We start from the raw sequence: 19,507 nt of genomic DNA, 5'->3' as shown, positions 1-19,507 counted from the left end.
ATGCAATTGCCTTTGAATAGTCCGAGATTTGGGTATATGGACAACTTGCACTTGTCTCTTGTAGGGGTGCAGGACTCACCCCTGCAGCGCCTCCTGCTGGTTGTCCTCGGGAATTAGCTCACTGCCAGCCAGGACCACCCTCTGCAGGCCTGTGATCCGCCTGTCTTCTGGCCCCTGTGTCCCTCCCTGGACCCCTGTGCCTCTTTAACATGGGCAGTACCCTACCAATCTGGGTCTCCCCTCCCTGGGAAACCCCCAACCCACTACCCCCACTTCATCTCCGTTTTGGCTACTGCCCAGTCTCCATCTAGCCCCTGCTCCCTGGGGCAGACTGCAGTGTACACGCCACTCATCACTGGCAAAGAGGGGTTTGGACCTGCTGCCTTTGCCTATCCTTGGCTACTCCTCCATAGCCCCAGTACCTGTCCTGGCCTTTATCAAGGCCACAGCCTGGGGCTTTCCAGGATGGAGCTCCCCAGCTCCTCTGCCTTTCACCAGCCCTGCTCCACTCTAGGTACCTTGTCTCGAGCGTCTAAACAGCCAGGCCTTTCTCCCGCTACAGGCAGAGGGAGTGTTTGCTCCTGGCCTTCTTGTAAGGCCCTGTTGCTTAGTTTGGGGCATGGCCCCAGCTGCAGCCACTTCCCCCAGTCGGCCAGGGTTTTACCTTGCCCTCTGCAGGGCTTTTCCAACCCCTTCCAGGATGGAGCGGGTGGTCACCCCGCTACACTCTGGAGACATTGCTTGAGATGCAAAGGCCTGCAAGTGAGTTTTGCACATATGGCTTCTGAAATAGTTATCAGCTGGAGCTTAGTGCTCTCCTGAGGTGAATATCACTCTCTTCACACAAATATTTGCTCAACTCAGTGACAATTTGGTTTGACAGACCTCCCTTTACACACTCACCATGTTCGCACTGCTGTGTTGTGATGTTGCGTCCTGACAGAAATAACAGAATACTTTTTATGCTACTAGTCCAGAAGAGGCTTGTGTGTGCCAGAAGTTCACTGTTGGAGTTTGGGGTGAAAGAGTGGAAAACAGAGAGGCATAGAGTCCCATACTCCAGTATTTGTCGGCAACTTAATCCCAATAACATTAACCAAAGTACATTTTGATGGTTTCAAATGTACATATTTCCTCCCATTTCTAAAATCTGTCAGCTCATTGTTATGCCAGTATGTGACCTTACCAGAAGTCTGGAAGGACCCTTTACCTCAGTTCTTTTAACTTACTCAGTCCAGTCTGGACCAGTCTATTAATTTCCCACTTTTCTTTACATACAAATAATTTTATAGAACACCTTCAGTTGTACTTTTGTTAGTCCCGAAAACTTAGAGTAAAGTCCACTGCACAGCAGTACTTTGTCTAAAGTCATTGTAATCATCCTGTACTATTCCTTGCTGTGAGGGACAAACTGAGGAAACATGTGTTTCCCATCCTTTTAATAAACATCAGATTCGTTGAAGGCCTCATTGTTTAGTTTATGCTGTTAAATACTCTCCAAAACTCGCTCACTCTAATCACTCTTTTTCATTTTCCAGCATCTGGTTTTCTACTTGTTTTTATCTATTTACTGATAACTGCTGAGAGACTCTGTCTTGTGTATGATTTTTCCCCCTAGAGATATTTGGTAGACAATTTTCTTAAATTAATTCCCATTTGAATTGGAGGGTCAGTCATACAAGATGGTGTACCATAGGTCTGCATTGTATTGGTTGCTTTTTTGCTTACCCCAAATTGATAAAAATGCAGATGTAATCAGAAAAATAGTTAATAACAGCACATTGTCACTCACCAGGCCAGCTCCCCGAGTGTCATGAAGTCACATCTACTAACTCAATTGGCGCAAAGCAGTTTGCACTGCCATGAGCCCTGCAGAGCCAATACTGTAGAGAAAGCATGAGCAGGATTCTCTTTAGCCTCTTCTGTCATCAAGAGACGGGTCAGCTAAGTCCTGATTGCAGAATCTGTATTGCTGCTGATGGTGGGACAGGCAGAAATGACACTGGTAGATTTTTTTGAAATCTCAGGCTGTTTGCAGCATAGGCCATTTGGGAGGGTGGGTGGTGGGGGAATCATTGCTCTGTTTAGTTAATAGAGCAAGTTTGAGCTCATATAATGTCAGGAAGAACTATGGAACCACCCACAGTGATCTTTTATGTTCAGACTATACAGGGCCAGTGCAAGGATATTTCACGCCCTAGGCAAAACTTCCACCTTACGCCCCCCACTCTGGCCCGGGGAGCCAGGGCTGTCCCTAGCTATTTTGGTGCCCTATGCAGCCCCCCTGCGGGGGAGGGGGGTTGTATGGAGCCCCAGGCCTCCACGGGGGTGCTGTGCGGGGTCCCGCCCGAGGCCTCCATGGGAGGGGGGGCTGGCCCCAGGCCTCCATGGGGGAGGGGGGGCTGGCCACTTCCTGTGGGAAGTGGAGTGACTCGGCCCCAGCCTGCTCTGCTCCCCTGGCTCCCGGCCGTTCTGTCGGTGAGTGTGTGGGGGTGGCTCCCCCCTCCCCCCAAGCCTGGGAGCCCGGGGAGGCGAGCAGGCGGGGGCCGGGTGACACCACATACCGCAGGAAGTAGCCAGCCCCCTCCCCTGGCCCCCATGGAGGCCTAGGGCCTCCCCCCCACACACACACACACGGAGGCCTGGGACCCCAGCCTGTTCTACTCCCCTGGCTCCCAGGCTTGGAGGGAGGGGGAACCGCCCCTTAGCACTTGCCGGCAGCGCGGCTGGGAGCCAGGGGAGTGGACCAGGCTGGGGCTGGGTTGCTCCATTTACCATGTGGTGAGTGCAGGGTCGGGCCTGGCTGCAGTCTTCAGGGGAGTGGGGCGGGGCTGGGGCAGAGCAGGGGCGTGAAGAGGCGGGGTTGGAGCAGAGCAGGGGAGCCATGGGGAAGAGCCAGGGAGCCCTCCCTTCCGCAGCTCCCTGCCCTGCAGTGCTCCCCCCCCCCCCCGCAGCAGCTCTCTGCCCCCCCCTCCGCCCAGGCAGCACCCCCTGTGGCAGCTCCCCACCCCAGCTCACCTCCGCTCTGCCTTCTCCCCTGGGCATGCCGGCACCGCTCCACTTCTCCCGCCTCCCAGGCTTGCCGCGCCAATCAGCTGTTTGGCGCGGCAAGCCTGGGAGGGGAGGAGAATTAGAGCGGGGGTGGCGTGTTCAGGGGAGAAGGCAGAGCAGAGGTGAGCTGGGGCGGAGAGTGGTTCCCCCGCACACACACCCTTACTTGCTGCGGGCGGCCCTCCCCGCACCCTCCTACCCCTGTTTTTGTTTCACATGGACAAATCATTTCAAATGTTTTTGTGAAAACTGAATTTTCTCTCTCTCTACCTACCTACCTATTTACCTTTCTAGGATTGAAACCTGAGCTCCCTAAGTGTCTTTCCATTTGTCCTAGAGGACAGGGCACTGGCCTGGGATGCAGAAGAACCACGTTCAAGTTACTCTGTCTCATTCAGATGAGAATTTTTCATTGCAGTTCACCCTGAACCAGGCAGAGCCGGGACTTAAAGTGGGGTCTACCACATCCCAGGCCAGTACCCTAGCTTCCAGGCTGCAGAGTGTCAAAGAGGTTGTGTGCATCTCTCCCAAAATGTCTTCCCAACAAAACTTCATTGAACCAGATGTATCTCTGCAAAATGTTTCAGCTTCATTGAAACAGCATTGTCGTGAGGCATGCTCTCCACCAGAGCTCCCCCTTGGGTCAAGATGCAGGCAGCATTGTAGGGACTCTTCCTGCTTTAGTGTTCTGTTTGTCAGACAACCTGGTTCTGCAGACCATCCACACAGGCCACACTTAAAGTTCAGTCCCCTTTCAGGATATCTAAGTCGTGCTGTAAGCTGGCTGACCTCTTCAAAGTCCCTTTACCTGGCTTCCCTTGGGTCCTCAGCGAAGTCCTTCTAAAATCAAACAGAACTTAACTTAACATAATCGCACTCTTTTTCTGCAGAACAGCAGATCCCAGAACTTATCCCTGGGCCTTTCAGTGGAGCTCAGAACTACAAACAAAATTAAACACTACAGTAGTATCTTTCATATCTCTCCAGGCTTTCCATCCCCTTTGGGCTCCTCTTCAGCTCCCAGTTTCTATTATAGAGCACCAGTCCCAGGACTGCCGCCCTCGTTCCAGAGGCTCCACACGGGAGTTAATGCCACTCCTGGGGATCAGCTCTCCAGCCACAACCCAGCTCAACTGCTCTCCTCCCGCTAACTTTGTCTTGTGTTTTGGTGCAGCAGCCTCATCATGTGAGGCTATGACCGCCACTTTTCTTTATTCATTTTTAGCCATTTTTTTAAAATAGCCTTTCACTCAGTCCAATATCCTTAAGGAAACACAGCAAGGCTGCTTTGTGTTTATTGTTCCATTTCCCTGACATGCTGTCTCTTTAGAGAAAAAGATTTGATTCCAAGCCAGTTCTTTTATTATAAAGAACCTTTCTTTCCATAGAATATTGTCCACAATGCCATAGAAGATGATCAACAGTTTCACTGGTTTTGCATGCTTTACCTAACCCATCTTTATGTCTTTTTAATAAGTTTAATGTATCATTTAAGGCACAAAGACCTGCTAACACTCTAAACATGACTACTTTGCTCTTTCTATGATGAATGTGGAGTATAGTATTATCTTTGATTTTTGAGCATACATCATTCTTCATCCTTTTGTTTCCTTAGTCCATAGTTCTTGCCATTCTTTGCAAGCTCCTTCATAACTGTTCTTGTACATTCTTGTCTACTTAATGGTATCTTAATATCCACCTCCTCATTTTTCGAGCTTGTTTTGCTGCTCTGTCAGCCCTTTCAAATCCAGATATTCCAATATGTGCCAGAATCCGTGCAACTGTTACACTGATACCTCATTGCATTATTTCTGATGTTAGGAACATTATTTCACTTATTATGTCAAGTCTGCTTTCCGAAGTCTCTGTTCTGATCATCATAATGCCTGACAAGGAATAAGATAAAATTAAACCTGCAGCTGGTTGCACGTCTCTTATGCAGATTAGTGCCAACATTATTCCCATTAGTTCAGCCATCAGAACGGTCACATAATTTGATAACCTTTTAGATTTCTGGATTCCAATACTGGGAACATAGAAGGCTGCTCCCACTCTGTCATCTTTTGATCCATCTGTATGGACTTGGCAAAGCTGGCCGCATGTTTCATAAATAAATTCAGAAATTCCATTGTCCATAATGTGTGAGGGTTTTTCTTCCCTCAGTTTTTTCATACAATTCCAAAACCACTAATGGGGGGAGGGGGCGATAACTTTCCAGCTGTAATTTGATTTCCCATGACTAAATTTTTTTCTTTTTTACATATCCCCTGATAGTCTGAGGAAATCAGTGGCAATCCATATAATTTTGTCTACTAAGCTCCCAGCAATTCTCATAAATCTGTTGTGCACTTCTGTTTTCATGGTTCCCTTTTACCTTTGCCCAAAAGCTTAGAGCTAATAGTTCCATCCTTAGATTTATAGGTGTGTCTCCAGTGGGTATCTGCACTGGTGGTGGTCTCATTGCATAACATGACAATTGCAGAGCTTGGGCCCGGAGCTGTTCCAAGTTTCTAAGAGTTGTTTTTGAGGCTGAACCAAAAGGTTGGCATTTGCAGTCTAAAACTAGTCTTGCTCTATACATCATCATCAATACCATCTTATCTGTACCCCATTTGTTTCCAGCTACACTTTTAAGTAAGTTCATCCTACTTTTACACTTTTGTATGATATTATCTATGTGAGCTTTCCAACTTAAATTTATTATTAAACTCTGTTCCTAGAAACAAACTTTTGAACTATCTGAATTTTTTCACCATAAAGAAATAAGTTCCAGTCTCCACTAATTTTCTTCCTGGTTAAAGGCATGTCCTTAGTTTTTGCAAGTGAATTTACATCCCCAATCATTTTCCTGAAGTTCCTCCTTTCCTTGGTTACTTTGTCTTATAGGAACTAAGCATAAAACATAGACATCTGCAAAAAGGGAAATACCTGTTTCTGTCTGCACACTTTCTGGGAGGTTGTTTATCATAATCGAAAACAAAGTAGAGCTAATAATAGTCTCTTGTAGAGTTCCATTTGGAAGCTTGTAGATTTTTTATAAAGCTGTCCCCACTTTGACTTGTATAGTTCTGTTGCTTAAAAAGGCCTGTATCCACCCACATTTTTCTCTTTTTATTTCAATGTTGGCTAGTTTATAGGAGCCATAGCATGTCATATGCCTTTTCAGTGTCCAAGAAGACTGTTATCCTAAAGTTCTTAGTCCTTATGCTTATTTTTGTCCTTCATTTCTAATCTTACCATATGGTCAACTGCACATCTTCCTTGACTGAAACCTCTTTGTACCTCAGTTATAATATCGTTTTTCTCAAAGTATACCACTCATCTTACATGTATAATTTTTTTCCCCATGATTTCCCCCACACACGATGTGAGGGCAATATGCCTTATAAGCCTCAGGTCTTGTATGTACCTTGCCTGGTTTCCTAATTGGTATTACCAATGCTTGTTTCCATTCTATTGGCAGCAATTCTTTTTCCATATATTATTATAGAATGCAATAGACTCTTTAGACTCCCTTCTGACAAGTGTTGGAGCATTTCATTAATTCATATTATCTCTACCGGGAGCTGTATTTTTTCCTTTTTCTAATTGCTGCAGTACTGCATACTAAAATTTTTGTTTAACACATCATCAGTATATTCTCTACAGCCATTTAATTGTTCACAGTTTTCCTTCTTTTTTTTCTTATGAGATTTATTGCTTTGATTCATATCACTGCTGACCTTTTGGAATTCTTTTGCTAAAATGTCTGCCTTTCCTAGGATGGAGACCTCAGTTTCCTTGTTTACAATAAGACCAAGTATACATTTACTTTTACGTCAAATCCCATTCATTCATAGAATTTCTGAAAACTTTGAATCTTTACTCCATTTCCCACAGAAATTTCGCCTCTGTGCCACCATTTTACATCTTTTGTATTCATTATGTCTTCACTATTCATTGTGTGTTTTGCCTGCTTGCATGCCTTATGTCTTTCCTTGATTGATAATTTGCAATCCTCATTCCACCAGGGAACCAGATTTCTAAGTCTAGGGCAGGGATAATCAATTATTTTTTATCAACATCCAAATTTCTTGGTCCAGACTCCAGAGAAAATAATATAGAAATAACAACGATAATAAAAAGGAAATAAAAAGATTTTTTGGTCCATTCAAAAGTGTCTGGTCCGGATTTGGCCCCCAGTCTGCCTGTTTACTACCCCAGGTCTAGGGCAATTTGATGTTTTATAGATGGCCGGATCAGCTGCTGCTGTAATTCCTTTTATTACATTGTTATAGAATTATCCTAGGTTGTCACTTATACAGTTGCTACATAAATATTTATCACATTTAATCTAGGAAAGGTCCTGGTCAGCTTTTAGAAATTTCAAGCTAGTACTCTTTGGTGATTTCAGCATTTTCTCAGCCTTGGCACTCAATAAGCGTACGGAAGTGATCACTTCCCATTATCTTCTCTCTAAATTTCTGAGCTGCATTTACTAGCTATATGATTTGACCTTTTCCGTCAGAAAACTGTTCCGTTGACAAGTTTTCAGCCAACTTTTGTACTATCCTATCTCTGAGAGTGGTCAATGCTGGATTCTCCAGAGAAAGGTGTTAAAAATCCATACTGTAATATGGGGGAGGAGGGGAAATATCTTCTTGACCTCAGCTGATGATCAGTTTATGTCCTGAAATGACATGAGACTTTCTAGCTAGCCCTTGTAATTTTTATCCTATCTGTGCTACTCACAGAGAGAGAAATTAAGCAAGATGTTTCAAATTGTCATAAGTAACATAGCCCAAGGTTTTCCAGCTCTTTCATGCCGCAGATCATTCCTCTTCTAATACCACAGGTGTGTATTTATCAAAAAGTTGAATTCTGTGGTCCACCAGCCAAGGCACCACAATTTGAGAACTGCAAGCTTTTGAACGGTATTCAGTGCTCAGACATATTCTCTCTCATGTACAGACAAAAATCAAGAGCAAGTTACTGAGACATACAGATGGCCAGAAAATGGAGGGGTTTTTTTCAATGGAAAATTTAGAGTTTTCAGTAAAAATTGTTCTGGCCAAAAAACAAAATATTTAATTTGCCAACCTCAAGTCTCATAGAAAAGGTAGTTTAGGTGTTTCATGCTCCCGTTCTCTCTACAGGCCTGGTTCCCTGACTGGACTACATTTCCCATTTGGCACCACAGTCTCTCCACTTAGTAAAGGGAGGCAGGGCGTCATGCAGTTTCATGGCTCCAATGCATCATGGGAGATGAAGGCCAGTTGGGAAGCCTGGTCCATCCAAGAGAACAGAAGCAGGAGGGACCAAACTGCAACTGTATCACACTGGCATTTCAGCACTGATTTTTTTTCAGATTTTGGACATTCAATTTTTCTACTAAAAAAATCCCCAAAATTTTCAGCAGAAAGCAGACACTTTTTTGCAAAAAAAATTCATTTAGTTGAAAACCCAATTTTCCATCATGGAACAGGTTTGCTGGAAATTTTTCCATCAACCCTATTGAGATTATTGTATAGCCAGGCGTGGTTCTAAAGTAGCAGGTATTGACATGATTACTTTTATTTTGCATGTCTAGTTAATCCTTTAAACCTCACTGAATGGAACACATTCTCTTGATTAACTTCTTACTCATGTAAATATCTAGTATTTATTTTCAGAATTACTCCTTTGTTGTCTCAATGCTATTTTGCAGCACTGTGATTAAAAGTGGTGAGGATTTAGTGGTGTTGGCAGAAATGGATTGTGAAATCTATGCAGAACTGTCTGATGTGACACTACTGCTGGTACGTAGTAATTGCCCCGACTGGAAGGTTTAGCCTGGGTTTCTGGTTTGAGAATGACCCAGCATGTCTGATCTGACACTGAAAATTCACCTGAAAGGAGAACCCACTGTTTTAAGTCAATGTTCAGTTGTAAACTTTTGAAATACAATGATAATGTTTTGTTCGGAGTTATGAATATTTCAGAGTTAGAAACAACATCCATTCCCGAGGCATTCACAACGCTGAAGTTCTACTGTATTTTCCAAGAATATCCCAGTCAGAATGTCTCATTGCCACTAGAGCCTTACTCTGGAGTCTTGTTTTAGAATTTCCGTTGTTTAGTCTGGTGTGGCTTTCTTGTAAAGGGGAGAGTATTTTGGTTGTGGACAGATGAATATTCTGCAATTCCAGAAATATATTTTGCCACAATCAAAATATATTTGCCATAGTTGTTTTGGCTCCATGTGGAAAATAATCTTACAAACAACAAAGAAAGCCATGACAACAATCCTCACAGTGACGTATGGTATAATTAAGGGGTAATTTTGAGGTAATTCAGTTAGTCAAATCCCTGACCGCCCTATCCAAGGATAAACATTACACAGCACAAAAGCAAGAGTATTTATGAACTGTTCTTGGTTTAATAATACACCATGCTGTTCTCTACTTGTACTTAGAGTTATTTTTAAAAGAAGAATTATGAATGCAGGATTACTCATGCATCTGCCAGTATCAGCTAGTAGCCCTCTGTTTGTCTGACTGCATCATAGAAGGAAAGGTTCTCTTTCAGTGCATTCATTCATAATCTTATCTGGCTTCTCTCCCATGGAATTGTTCCCTCTGTTCACTCAGTTTTTCATGGTATAACCTCTGTCCTGCATAGCACTAGCTCGTCATTCCTATTTTCTTTTTCCTTTCAGCACTGATAGGTACTCCAGAGAACTAGTAGCTGCTGAGGTTATACCTTAAAGGGGAGAGCATGTGAGTAGTGTTAGCTGTGCTGTGAGGCTTCTGGAAAGTGGGGGTGGGAAGGAAAGTAGCAGAAGCAGTGTGGGAGGCAGGAGACAGGGCTGTGTGAAGAACTGAATATTCAGTTTGGGTGCAGGTCCAAAAGCTTCAAAAAATAATTAGTTTCAGGTCAATCTGAAACAAAATGTTTCAAGGTTTCAAGGGTTTTTTTAAAAAAAACTTTTAAATGGTTTGAAAGTAAGAGAAATTCTGAAACAGAGAAATTGAAAGGTTTGCCAAAAATCAACCCAAATTGATTAATTGTTTCAGTCCGTCTAAAAAAAGGTTTTGCATGGAAAAAAATTCATCCAGCTCTAGCCAGGAGAGCAACAGCAATGTGGAAAATCCAGGTTTGTTGGGGTATCCCAGAGGGTCAGGTGACCAAAGCACATTTTCACTAGGTGAAGCAACTGGCCTAGGAAAGTAGCGATCTGGTTCTCTCTCTTTTCCATAATGTGCTGAGAAGCCCAGGAAGGCCTGCTCTAGATATGGAAATGAGCTAATAAACTGTTAATTAAAGCAAACTGGGTTTTCAGCATATATTATAAGCAGGCATTTAGGAACATAAGGGTCCAATTCTTCTCTAAATGTAGATCTCCTCAGTTTCAGTCCATTGTGGTTCTCCAGATTTATACTTGTGTGACCAAAAACATGTGCAAATGCATTTGTTTCTAGGAGTACCAGGTACAACTAAAACTATTTCTGTTGGCTGCATATGAAGTTGTGTGTATCTAGGGGTAAGTCCATACTACCCGCCCGGGTCGGCGGGTAGCGATCGACTTCTCGGAGTTCAATATATCGCGTCTCATCTCCGAACGCGCTCCCGTCGACTCCGGAACTCCACCACCGCAAACGGCGGTGGCGGAGTTGACGGGGGAGCCGCGGACTTCAATCCCGCAGCGTCTGGACGGGTAAGTAGTTCGAACTAAGGTAGTTCGAGTTCAGCTACGCTATTTGCGTAGCTGAACTTGCGTACCTTAGTTCGACCCCCCCCCCAGTGTAGACCAGGCCTAGGTGTGGACAAATGAAACCTTTCAGATTTTATCTGTTACAGAAAAGAGTCTCTGTTGCACTCCCAGCTACATGGTAACTCAGTAACCAAGAGAGAAATTCTCCTATGCACAAAGGGCCAGTACACAGCCTTCAAAATGAGCCTTGTGTTGGCCCTCTTCACAGGGGAGCAATTTCACATAATTGCCTCCTACACCTCATTTGTGTCATTTCACTGTGTAAAATGATTTCTGATAGCTCCTTTCTGCTGTTCGTTCAAATCATTTACCATGTTCAAAATCGCTGACCATTGAAAGCTTTATTTTACTGCTATGGAGGCAAAAATTAACATGACCTTAACATATGAACAGTTTCACTGTTACAAACCCCATTTAATTCCTCACAGAAATTATTTGCACGTGATCTTTGAAATGCTAACGCTGGCTGTGTCATGTAAGGAGGGTAACCATGCCATTTCGGTCTCTTTTATCTACATAAATTGTGAAAACTCATGAGACAATAGGATTTCTAGATCAGCTTATTTGGCAGCCTTGGGCTGTCAGGTTTTATAGAATCATAGAATCTCAGGATTGGAAGGGACCACAGGAGGTCATCTAGTCCAACCCCCTGCTCAAAGCAGGACCAAACCCAACTAAATCATCATTTATGTAGTTTCTTATCGAAAGGCGGGTCTCCCGCTGAATAAATTGTGGATGACACACCAGATGTAGTTGTAAGCTGTTCCCACTATAGTTACTTTTGTCAAGTGTCTTTTTGTTGTGTGTATTTCACTGTCGAGATCAAAACCCATGAATTAGACCTCCCCAAACTAATGAGATTTTAAAACATTACATTATTTTTTCCGTCTTTTGATTTTGAACTCCTACTGCCCATCTCCAGTGTGTGTGTGACAATTACCGTTGCTCACTCTCCCGAATGTATTGGGTAAGGTGATTTTGGCCCCTGTTGCAGGAGCTCTCACCCCCACATTGGCCTGTCCCCTGCTGGTGGAACATAAATCCACACCGTGTAGAAGTCAAACATAGGAGTTTATTATGTACAGCGCTGATGGAGTGTCACCTTGCTTTTTAGGCTCAGAGACACACTGTCAATCGATTGATTACAGTGGATTCTATGGCTTTTCCATGGGCGGGGGAAAGTGACGGCGTTGGTAGTCCCAAAACCCTGGAGAGGTCTAGCAGCAAGACAAGATAGCACAGTAGCCAGTAGTCAAAAGTTACATAATGTCTCCGCCCATGGTTTTAGGTTAACAAGTTAAGATTTAATTAATACTTTAATAAAATGTATTAGTATAAAATATATATATGTTGAATTCTGATTTGGGATTCATAGGAATGAAGTGGGCTCCTCTGATTGTCCAACAGGTACATACCTAGGGGTTAAAGCAAAGAAATAGTGAAAGTATATGGCAATAAAGATTGTTTTCAAATTGCTCATTTTAAGGCAGGCATTGGTCCCTGGGAAAGGGAGGTGGGAGGAGGCCATATCTTATACTGACATGCTTGAACCTTTCATAAACTTAAGGTTGGCGTGTGGGAAGAACATCTCCCTACAGAAGAAATGAACACAACAGAAACAGGGCTTCTTTGTTCTGTTTGCAACTTTGAATAAGACATAATTATTGCTCCAACATCTGGCAATTTTGCTGACCAGGCTTATCTTAGCAAAAGTAAGGTTATCTTTTGTTTATTCTGCTTTCTCTTAGCTAATCGATATTTGCTAGGCCTCTGGTCTCATGACCAAACTCTGGACTTTTGGGGCCTGTAAAAGAGCTGACACAATCCATATACCAGATTGTTATGTAAGCAGCACATGGATTTTAACCCTTCACCTGCCCAGCAATTAATCCTGTTCCCCTATCCCCCTCCAAAAGTTCAGTCCGCACCCAGCCCACATTACCCATCTGTTCAGCCCAGCCTCACTTCTGTCCCACCTAAGCTTCTTGACCTTACTTCTTCCAGATGTAGGCCAACAGCAGAGGGGTTCCCTCTCCCCTTTCCAGAGTGAGGGCTGCAGCTCCAGTGGCTCTTCACCCCCCTCTACGTCTTCCCAGGCTGGAGGCGGCAGGGGGAAAGTAAGGAGCAGAGGCACAGTTCTGTCTGTGTTGCTTACAGGAGGGGAGGAGGGAGTGGAGCCTTGCTGAGCTGACCGGCTCTTTGCATCCTCTCCCCTCCTGTGAGAATCTGCTGGATTCTGGCAGGGCAAAATTTTGTAAGGTGCCTGCACGTTGATTTAACCATTTATGTAGCCATCCTTCAGAAATTAAGAATCTGAATATTCTTTCTATATTTTATTTTATTCCATTTTTTTCATTGTTAGAAAATGTGTTTCTTATTTATCAGTTAACTTTTTACCCATGATTTCTATCAAGCTGCTTTTTGATGGAAATTGGAGTTGAATTAAAAAATGCACAAATCAGTCAGCATTTAAAAATGGTTTTAATTAGTTAAATAAAACTACTTTAAATGTGTAGATTACATAAGAAAAAAAGTGAAACTAAAAGTGTTTCTGCAGATCTTTTGTGCACAACAGGTTGAAACTACTAACAACTGGAAATAAGTAAATTACTAGAGTTCACTCCGTTCTAAAGACTGAAAATAATATAAAAACTTAATGCAGTACATGGCATGTTGTGCCATATTTATACAGCTGGAGTTCAAAAGTTTGTTAAAGATGTTTTGCCCCCTAAATTGATTCTGTATATAAAACAAAATCTTGGACTTGGTCCTCACAGTATATCAGGAGGACTCATTGGTTCAGCACATAATTAAAAAAAAATTATTTTAGCAGATTCTAGTATGTTTCAGCCTTTTAAGGTGTGGCTTGCCTGTTATGGGCTGGAAGGCCTGGGGTGAGCACACTCTGATTACTGAATGAGCTACTGCTGAGAAATCATGTGATTTCCCCATGAAAAGCTGTTGGGGGTGGGGGGGATCAGGAAACTGCAGGAAGTGAAAGGGTCTGCAGGAAATGCCTGCATCAGGGGAGTTTGGAGCCTTCTGTGGGAAACCCTGATTGGGTCTGGGCTTGGAGGCCAGAACCGGAAAGCGGGGAGGGGAGAACAGATTGGGACAGAAGAAGAGCTCTGGTGGTGATAGAACATGCCACAGCTAAGTATAAACTTTTCTGTTGTGGCGATGAATGTCATTTCGGGACTCTGAGGATTGTTGTGAACTGTTTCAATTAAAGCAGGCATGATTAGTGGTAACTCAAAGAAGCCCATGTTCTGTTCTTAAGGGGCTTCAAAGAGAGGAGAAACTGTGGTGGGGTGCTGCAGAATGACCTCCAGCCATGAGGGGGCACTCAGGAGGCATCTGGCCTTGTTACAGGCCTTAACATAGCCTGTCATAAATTCAAATTTAATTTTAAACATGTTTGTTTTCAAAAAGAAAACTCTGATTTAAATTTAAAAAATCTGTTTTTTTGTTTTGTTTTGTTTTTATTTTTATTCTAATTTTTATTCATGCTCCTGGAGAGCCATCAGCTGGTACCTACCACTGGTAACTACTCACTACTGACCTGAGGTGGATTTGATTCACTGATCTATTGTACAAGTGAAATGCTCCATCAAGTTAAACCAGCAATCCCACCATCACCACCGTTATGAATCTCCAGGAAAGGACTGTGTTCCATCGGGACAGCTTGTGCCAAAAGAGAAATAACTGGCACAAAGTATGCTCTAGTCATTAACTTTTGAATAATCTCTTTTGAGCTTCATTCAGAAACAGATTCTCAAGGCACATTTTCTCTAGTTAGAAAACAAAAAAACAAAACAAAGCCTCCAAAAGGCTTTCACTTTAAGAATCCTCTTCCTTGGGGGGAAATAGTAAACCTGGTATTGAGGAGACTGATGTCAGAAGTATACTGAAGCCCAAACAGAGGAACCTGATAACAGATAAGCAACTGCTGCATAGGGACCTAGCTTCCCAGGGTGAGTAGATGTAGTTGTAACTCCTTAAGGTGCTCTGTCTGCCGTTAGTGGCTGGACCTCATAGAGGTTTGAGTATGTACGGTCTTTGAGCTAACAGTCCGTAGCTCCTGTTGTTAGATCAATAGATCCTGGGTTAAAACCCTAAAGATCACATGTTACATGATTATATATTTACTGGCAGTTGTGTTATTCATTCACTAGATGTCTCTCTGTGCTACAGAGATTTCCAGAGGAGGTATGCTTCCTGGTAAGCAAGGGAAATAAAGGTGGAACTCAAGCTACATGGTAGCCTGTCTGTGTATAAGAAATCCAACACTCAATATAACGTGACTAGGGGAACCTTTAGTTACAGCTGCTGCTGTATTTTAAGCAGTCAGTCAGTCCCCTTTTCTTGCTTTCAACAATCAACAAGATTTTCTTCCATTTTCTTTTTTTTGTCTTCTAGAATCTAAAGCATCTTAACCCATCTACTGGATCATTCCTTGGCAAACCTGATTCAGCATTAGGAGCAGTGACCTGGCATGGCCTGAAAGTAACATCAACAAAAGGGAAGTGTGATCCAACCTAGACTCTGTAGCTGAAAGATAGGAAGTAAAACACTGACACCAGATTCAGACATATCAGGGACAGACCTAATGTCATCTGTCTCAGTCCCACTGGACAGCAACTATCCACCTGCTTCTTTCCTCCTGTCTAGCTGATCAGGTTCTTCTTTGGCAGTGAATGACTGATGGATCTGGATCATCTGTCCATGGAATTCATTCACAAGACTTGTTGCTTCCCTTCCTTACATTCCTCCTCTTGCTGTTGATCTTCAACATGGCTCCAGCCACACTGCATTTACCCTGCACTACTGGTGAAAGAGCTATAGAATTTCAAGACAGGCTGTTAACCAGACAGAGCAGTAGTGGCAAAGCTAATGAATAAAAGCTAATAGTTTAAGGATTAAAAAAACCAGAATAAGTTATTTTCAAAGGTTGAAAATGAGGAGAGGAAAAGAGTTAAAATAAAATCCCAAAACAGAACTACTGACATTCCTCATTGCTCCTTTTCCATTCCATTTTCACCCATCATACCTCTTGTGTTTTCTGAAGTAGCAAAGTCCAGCTAGTGCCCCAGCTTACTCCCTGTTCAGTTGCCAGAATGTTTGGACTAGTCCTCACACTGCCCTCCCTGGACTTTTACGTGCTATTGGACTAGCTCTCTCTGCTTTGCATTTGGTAACTTATTTATACAGAATAACCAAATGCTTTTGCACAGGGCAGCAATTATCCTCCACCTAGAGATAACAGCCTACTTCTCAATGTTACATCAGATGGCACACTCTGACCTGCCTAATGTCTGTGCTTTCTGTGACTTCAAGAGCATTTTTGTAAATGTTTGCATAAAATAGATTTACCCCTGTGTGATAAATGCAGGGAAGAGCTCCCTTTTATGGACACCCATCCAGCCAGTAGCTATAAAATCCCTTTTAGTAGCTGTCCTCTAATTGCTTTACCTGTAAAGGGTTAAAAAGTCTCACTGCTATGCATAGGTAAAAAGAAGTGAGTGGGCACCTGGCCAAAAGAGCCAATGGGAAGGCTAGAACTTTTTAAAATTGAAAAACGACTCCCCTTTTGTCTATCTGTTGTTCTCCCGGGGAGAGGCAGACAGGGCAGAGCTCTGATGTAAGAAGCTTGAGCTAGGTATGAAAAAATCATCAGTATCATACCTAGAAACTACTCATTTAAAACCCCAGATATGAAAGTAGATCAGGAAATGTCTAGGAAGATGCAATTAGGTTTATCTATTTTCTTTCTTTATGGCTTGTGGATTCCTCTGTGCTAACCCCAAGTGCTTTTGTTTTGCCTGTAACCCTTAAGCTGGACCTCAAGAAAACTATTCTTGGTGCTTAATCCTTGTAGTTGCTCTTTTAAATTCTAGCAATAGCCTGAGTTCCCAGATGTATTTTCTGCCCATTTTTTTTTAAATAAAATCTACCTTTTATAAGAACAGAATAAAATTTTTGTGTCCTAAGAGGTTAGTGCAGATTGTTTAATTAGCTGGTGGCAACAGCTGATTTCCTTTTATTTTTCTTTCTCAGCTCTTCCCCGGAGTGGGGGGGTATGTGTGTGAAAGGGCTTGCGGGTACCCCACAGGAAGGAATTCCCAAGTGCACCTGGGGCTCTCAAAAGAGTTCTGCACTTGGGTGGTGGCAGCATCTACCAATCCAAGGTCAGAGATAAGCTGTGACCTTGGGAGTTTAATACAAGCCTGGAGTGGCCAGTATTAATTTTTAGAATCCTTGCAGGCTCCCACCTTCTACACTGGAAGTGCCAGAGTGGGGAATCAGCCTTGACACCATGTCATGTTCTTATATAAGGGCAGCACACACACCATCACTACAAGCTGAGATCAAGCATTCATTCCAATCCCCTTTTTTTCAATTGTCTTAGCTTTTTTCACACATTCTATATGATCTTAAAGTTTCTAGTGGTAGTCTCAGCCCAATCTTTGTTTCTTCTTAGTTCAAACAATCACTTTGGTCATTTTTGAGTTGTACAAATGAGAAAAATACACTTCTGCTCATAATTTCTTATGAGAAATCTTGTGCTGGGGCTTACTCACAAAGCTGAAGCTAGAAACCATGAATGTGGCTTGTTTTGTAAGCCTACCTGAGTATTAAAAATATAAGCCACACTGGAAGAAAAATTGACTTCATCTAAAGTTATGGCTGTTTAAAGTTGACCACCTCATGCAGCATCAACCTTAGGATTTTTCTGACTTTAATGCATTTTGGGATTTTTTTAAGGTTATCCGGGTTCAGCATATTCCAGACTGATCACTTTAATTTGGTTAAGAATGGGTGGGTTAAGCAGGGTCTTGGTTAAAGAAAACCAGCACATCCTAAGCTTTTCTCTCTAAAGAGGTCAAGTTAAAGAATAGGCCAAGTTCTGGAGAAACTGAGCAGCTCAAAATGTTTTATCTGAAGATATCTGTGGTGCTTTTTTGTAGTTCTTGCTTTGGGTTTTGTGCATGTGCGTGCACAGGGTGGCCCTAATCCATCAAAATTCTTAAGCGTGTACTTAATTTTAAGCATGCAAATAACCCCACTGGACTCACTGGGACTACTTATGTGCTTAAAGGTAAGTACATTGCTGCATCCAGACCTATTTTTTGAGACTGATGATTTTCCCATTGTCCATGCTCCAGCCCTAGTCTACTTCTATTTTTCTTTCTTATCTATTTTTAACAGCTGTTCCATGACCTATAGCAATAATCACAGGCCAACAACAGCTGTCACCCATGGCAGACATGGCTTCCTGTTCTTATAGAAACAGTAGCTCTTTGTAGTCTATTGAGAGGATGTTAGAGAGACAAGGTGGGTGAGGTAATATCTTTTATTGAACCGCCTTCTGTTGGTGAAAGAGACAAGCTTTTGAGCTCTTCAAGTCCTGAAGATCTTTGTATATGCCTGAAAGCTTCTCTCTCACCTGACCCACAGAAGTTGGTCCAATAAAAGGTATTACCTCACTCACCTTGTCTCTCTAATATCCTGGCCCAACATGATTATAACAACATAGTAGGTATCACTAATGCATCTGCTAGCACTGTGTACACTTTCTAATCTGTTACCCTTCAGCTGGGCTCCTCTGACTCCATGGCCAGTTCTCATGCATTAGTGGGGGAATTAAGTGGCTGACCCGACCCTCTGTTTACTGTCACTCCTATGCATGTTTCACTATGAATGAATATTGCAGCTGCTACTTCTGTTCTGTCATTTCTAAGGCCTGGTCTACACTACGAGTTTATCTCCAATTTAGCAGCGTTAAATCGAATTAACCCTGCACCCATCCACACAACAAAGCCCTTTACTTCGATATAAAGGGCTCTTAATATCGATATCTGTACTCCTCCCTGACGAGGGGAGTAGCGCTGAAATCGACACTGCCATTTCGCATTAGGGTTAGTGTGGCCGCAATTCAATGGTATTGGCCTCCAGGAGCTATTCCACAGTGCACCATTGTGACTGCTCTGGACAGCAATCTGCACTCTGATGCACTGGCCAGGTAGACAGGAAAAGCCCCGTGAACTTTTGAATTTTATTTCCTGTTTGCCCAGCATGGAGCACTGAGCAGCACAGGACCATGCAGTCCCAGAATCAAAAAAGAGCTCCAGCATGGACCGTACGGGAGATGCTGAATCTGATCTCTGTATGGGGAGATGAATCTGTTCTATCAGAACTCCGTTCCAAAAGACGAAATGCCAAAACATTTGAAAAAATCTCCAAGACCATGATGAACAGAGGCCACAACAGGGACGCAACACAGTGCTGCATGAAACTTAAGGAGCTGAGACAAGCGTACCAGAAAGCCAAAGAATCAAATAGACGCTCACGGAGGGAGGGGCGACTGATGACTGTAGCTATCCCACAGTTCCCGCATCTCTGAAAACCATTTGAATTCTGGGCTGAGCTCCCAAAGCCTGAAGGGTCAAAAACATCGTCGCAGGTGGTTCAGGGTATATGTCATCAGCCCTCCCCCATCCCCCTCTGTGAAAGCAAAGGGAAAAAATTTGTTTCTTGCCTTTTTTCAATGTCACCGTATGTCTACTGGATGCTGCTGGCAGACGCGGTGCTGCAGCGCTACACAGCAGCATCCCCTTGCCTTGCGGACAGCAGATGGTACAATATGGCTGGTATCCATCATTGTCATCCTGTGGGTGCTCCTGGCTGGCCTCGATGAGGTCGGCCGGGGGCGCCTGGGCAAAA

At 43.2% G+C, this 19,507-nt stretch overlaps 1 protein-coding gene across 2 annotated transcripts in view; it reads left to right on the top strand.

Annotated features, from left to right (window-relative positions):
* The window catches only part of LOC120374538 (OX-2 membrane glycoprotein-like), a 43,501-nt gene extending 26,934 nt beyond the window's left edge, over positions 1–16,567 (top strand). For both annotated transcript variants that reach the window (XM_039494348.1, XM_039494331.1), the window contains one exon: positions 15,203–16,567. In XM_039494348.1, coding sequence (XP_039350282.1) covers positions 15,203–15,219 — 17 coding nt within the window. In that variant the 3' untranslated portion in view covers positions 15,220–16,567. The remainder of the gene's footprint in view (positions 1–15,202) is intronic.
* The last annotated feature ends 2,940 nt before the right edge of the window (positions 16,568–19,507 follow it).

This window comes from Mauremys reevesii, linkage group 1 (assembly GCF_016161935.1).
Source record: "Mauremys reevesii isolate NIE-2019 linkage group 1, ASM1616193v1, whole genome shotgun sequence".
Classification (NCBI taxonomy): domain Eukaryota; kingdom Metazoa; phylum Chordata; order Testudines; family Geoemydidae; genus Mauremys; species Mauremys reevesii.
The sequence above is the reverse complement of the archived record's forward strand: the minus strand, read 5'-3'. Positions and strand labels throughout refer to the sequence as shown.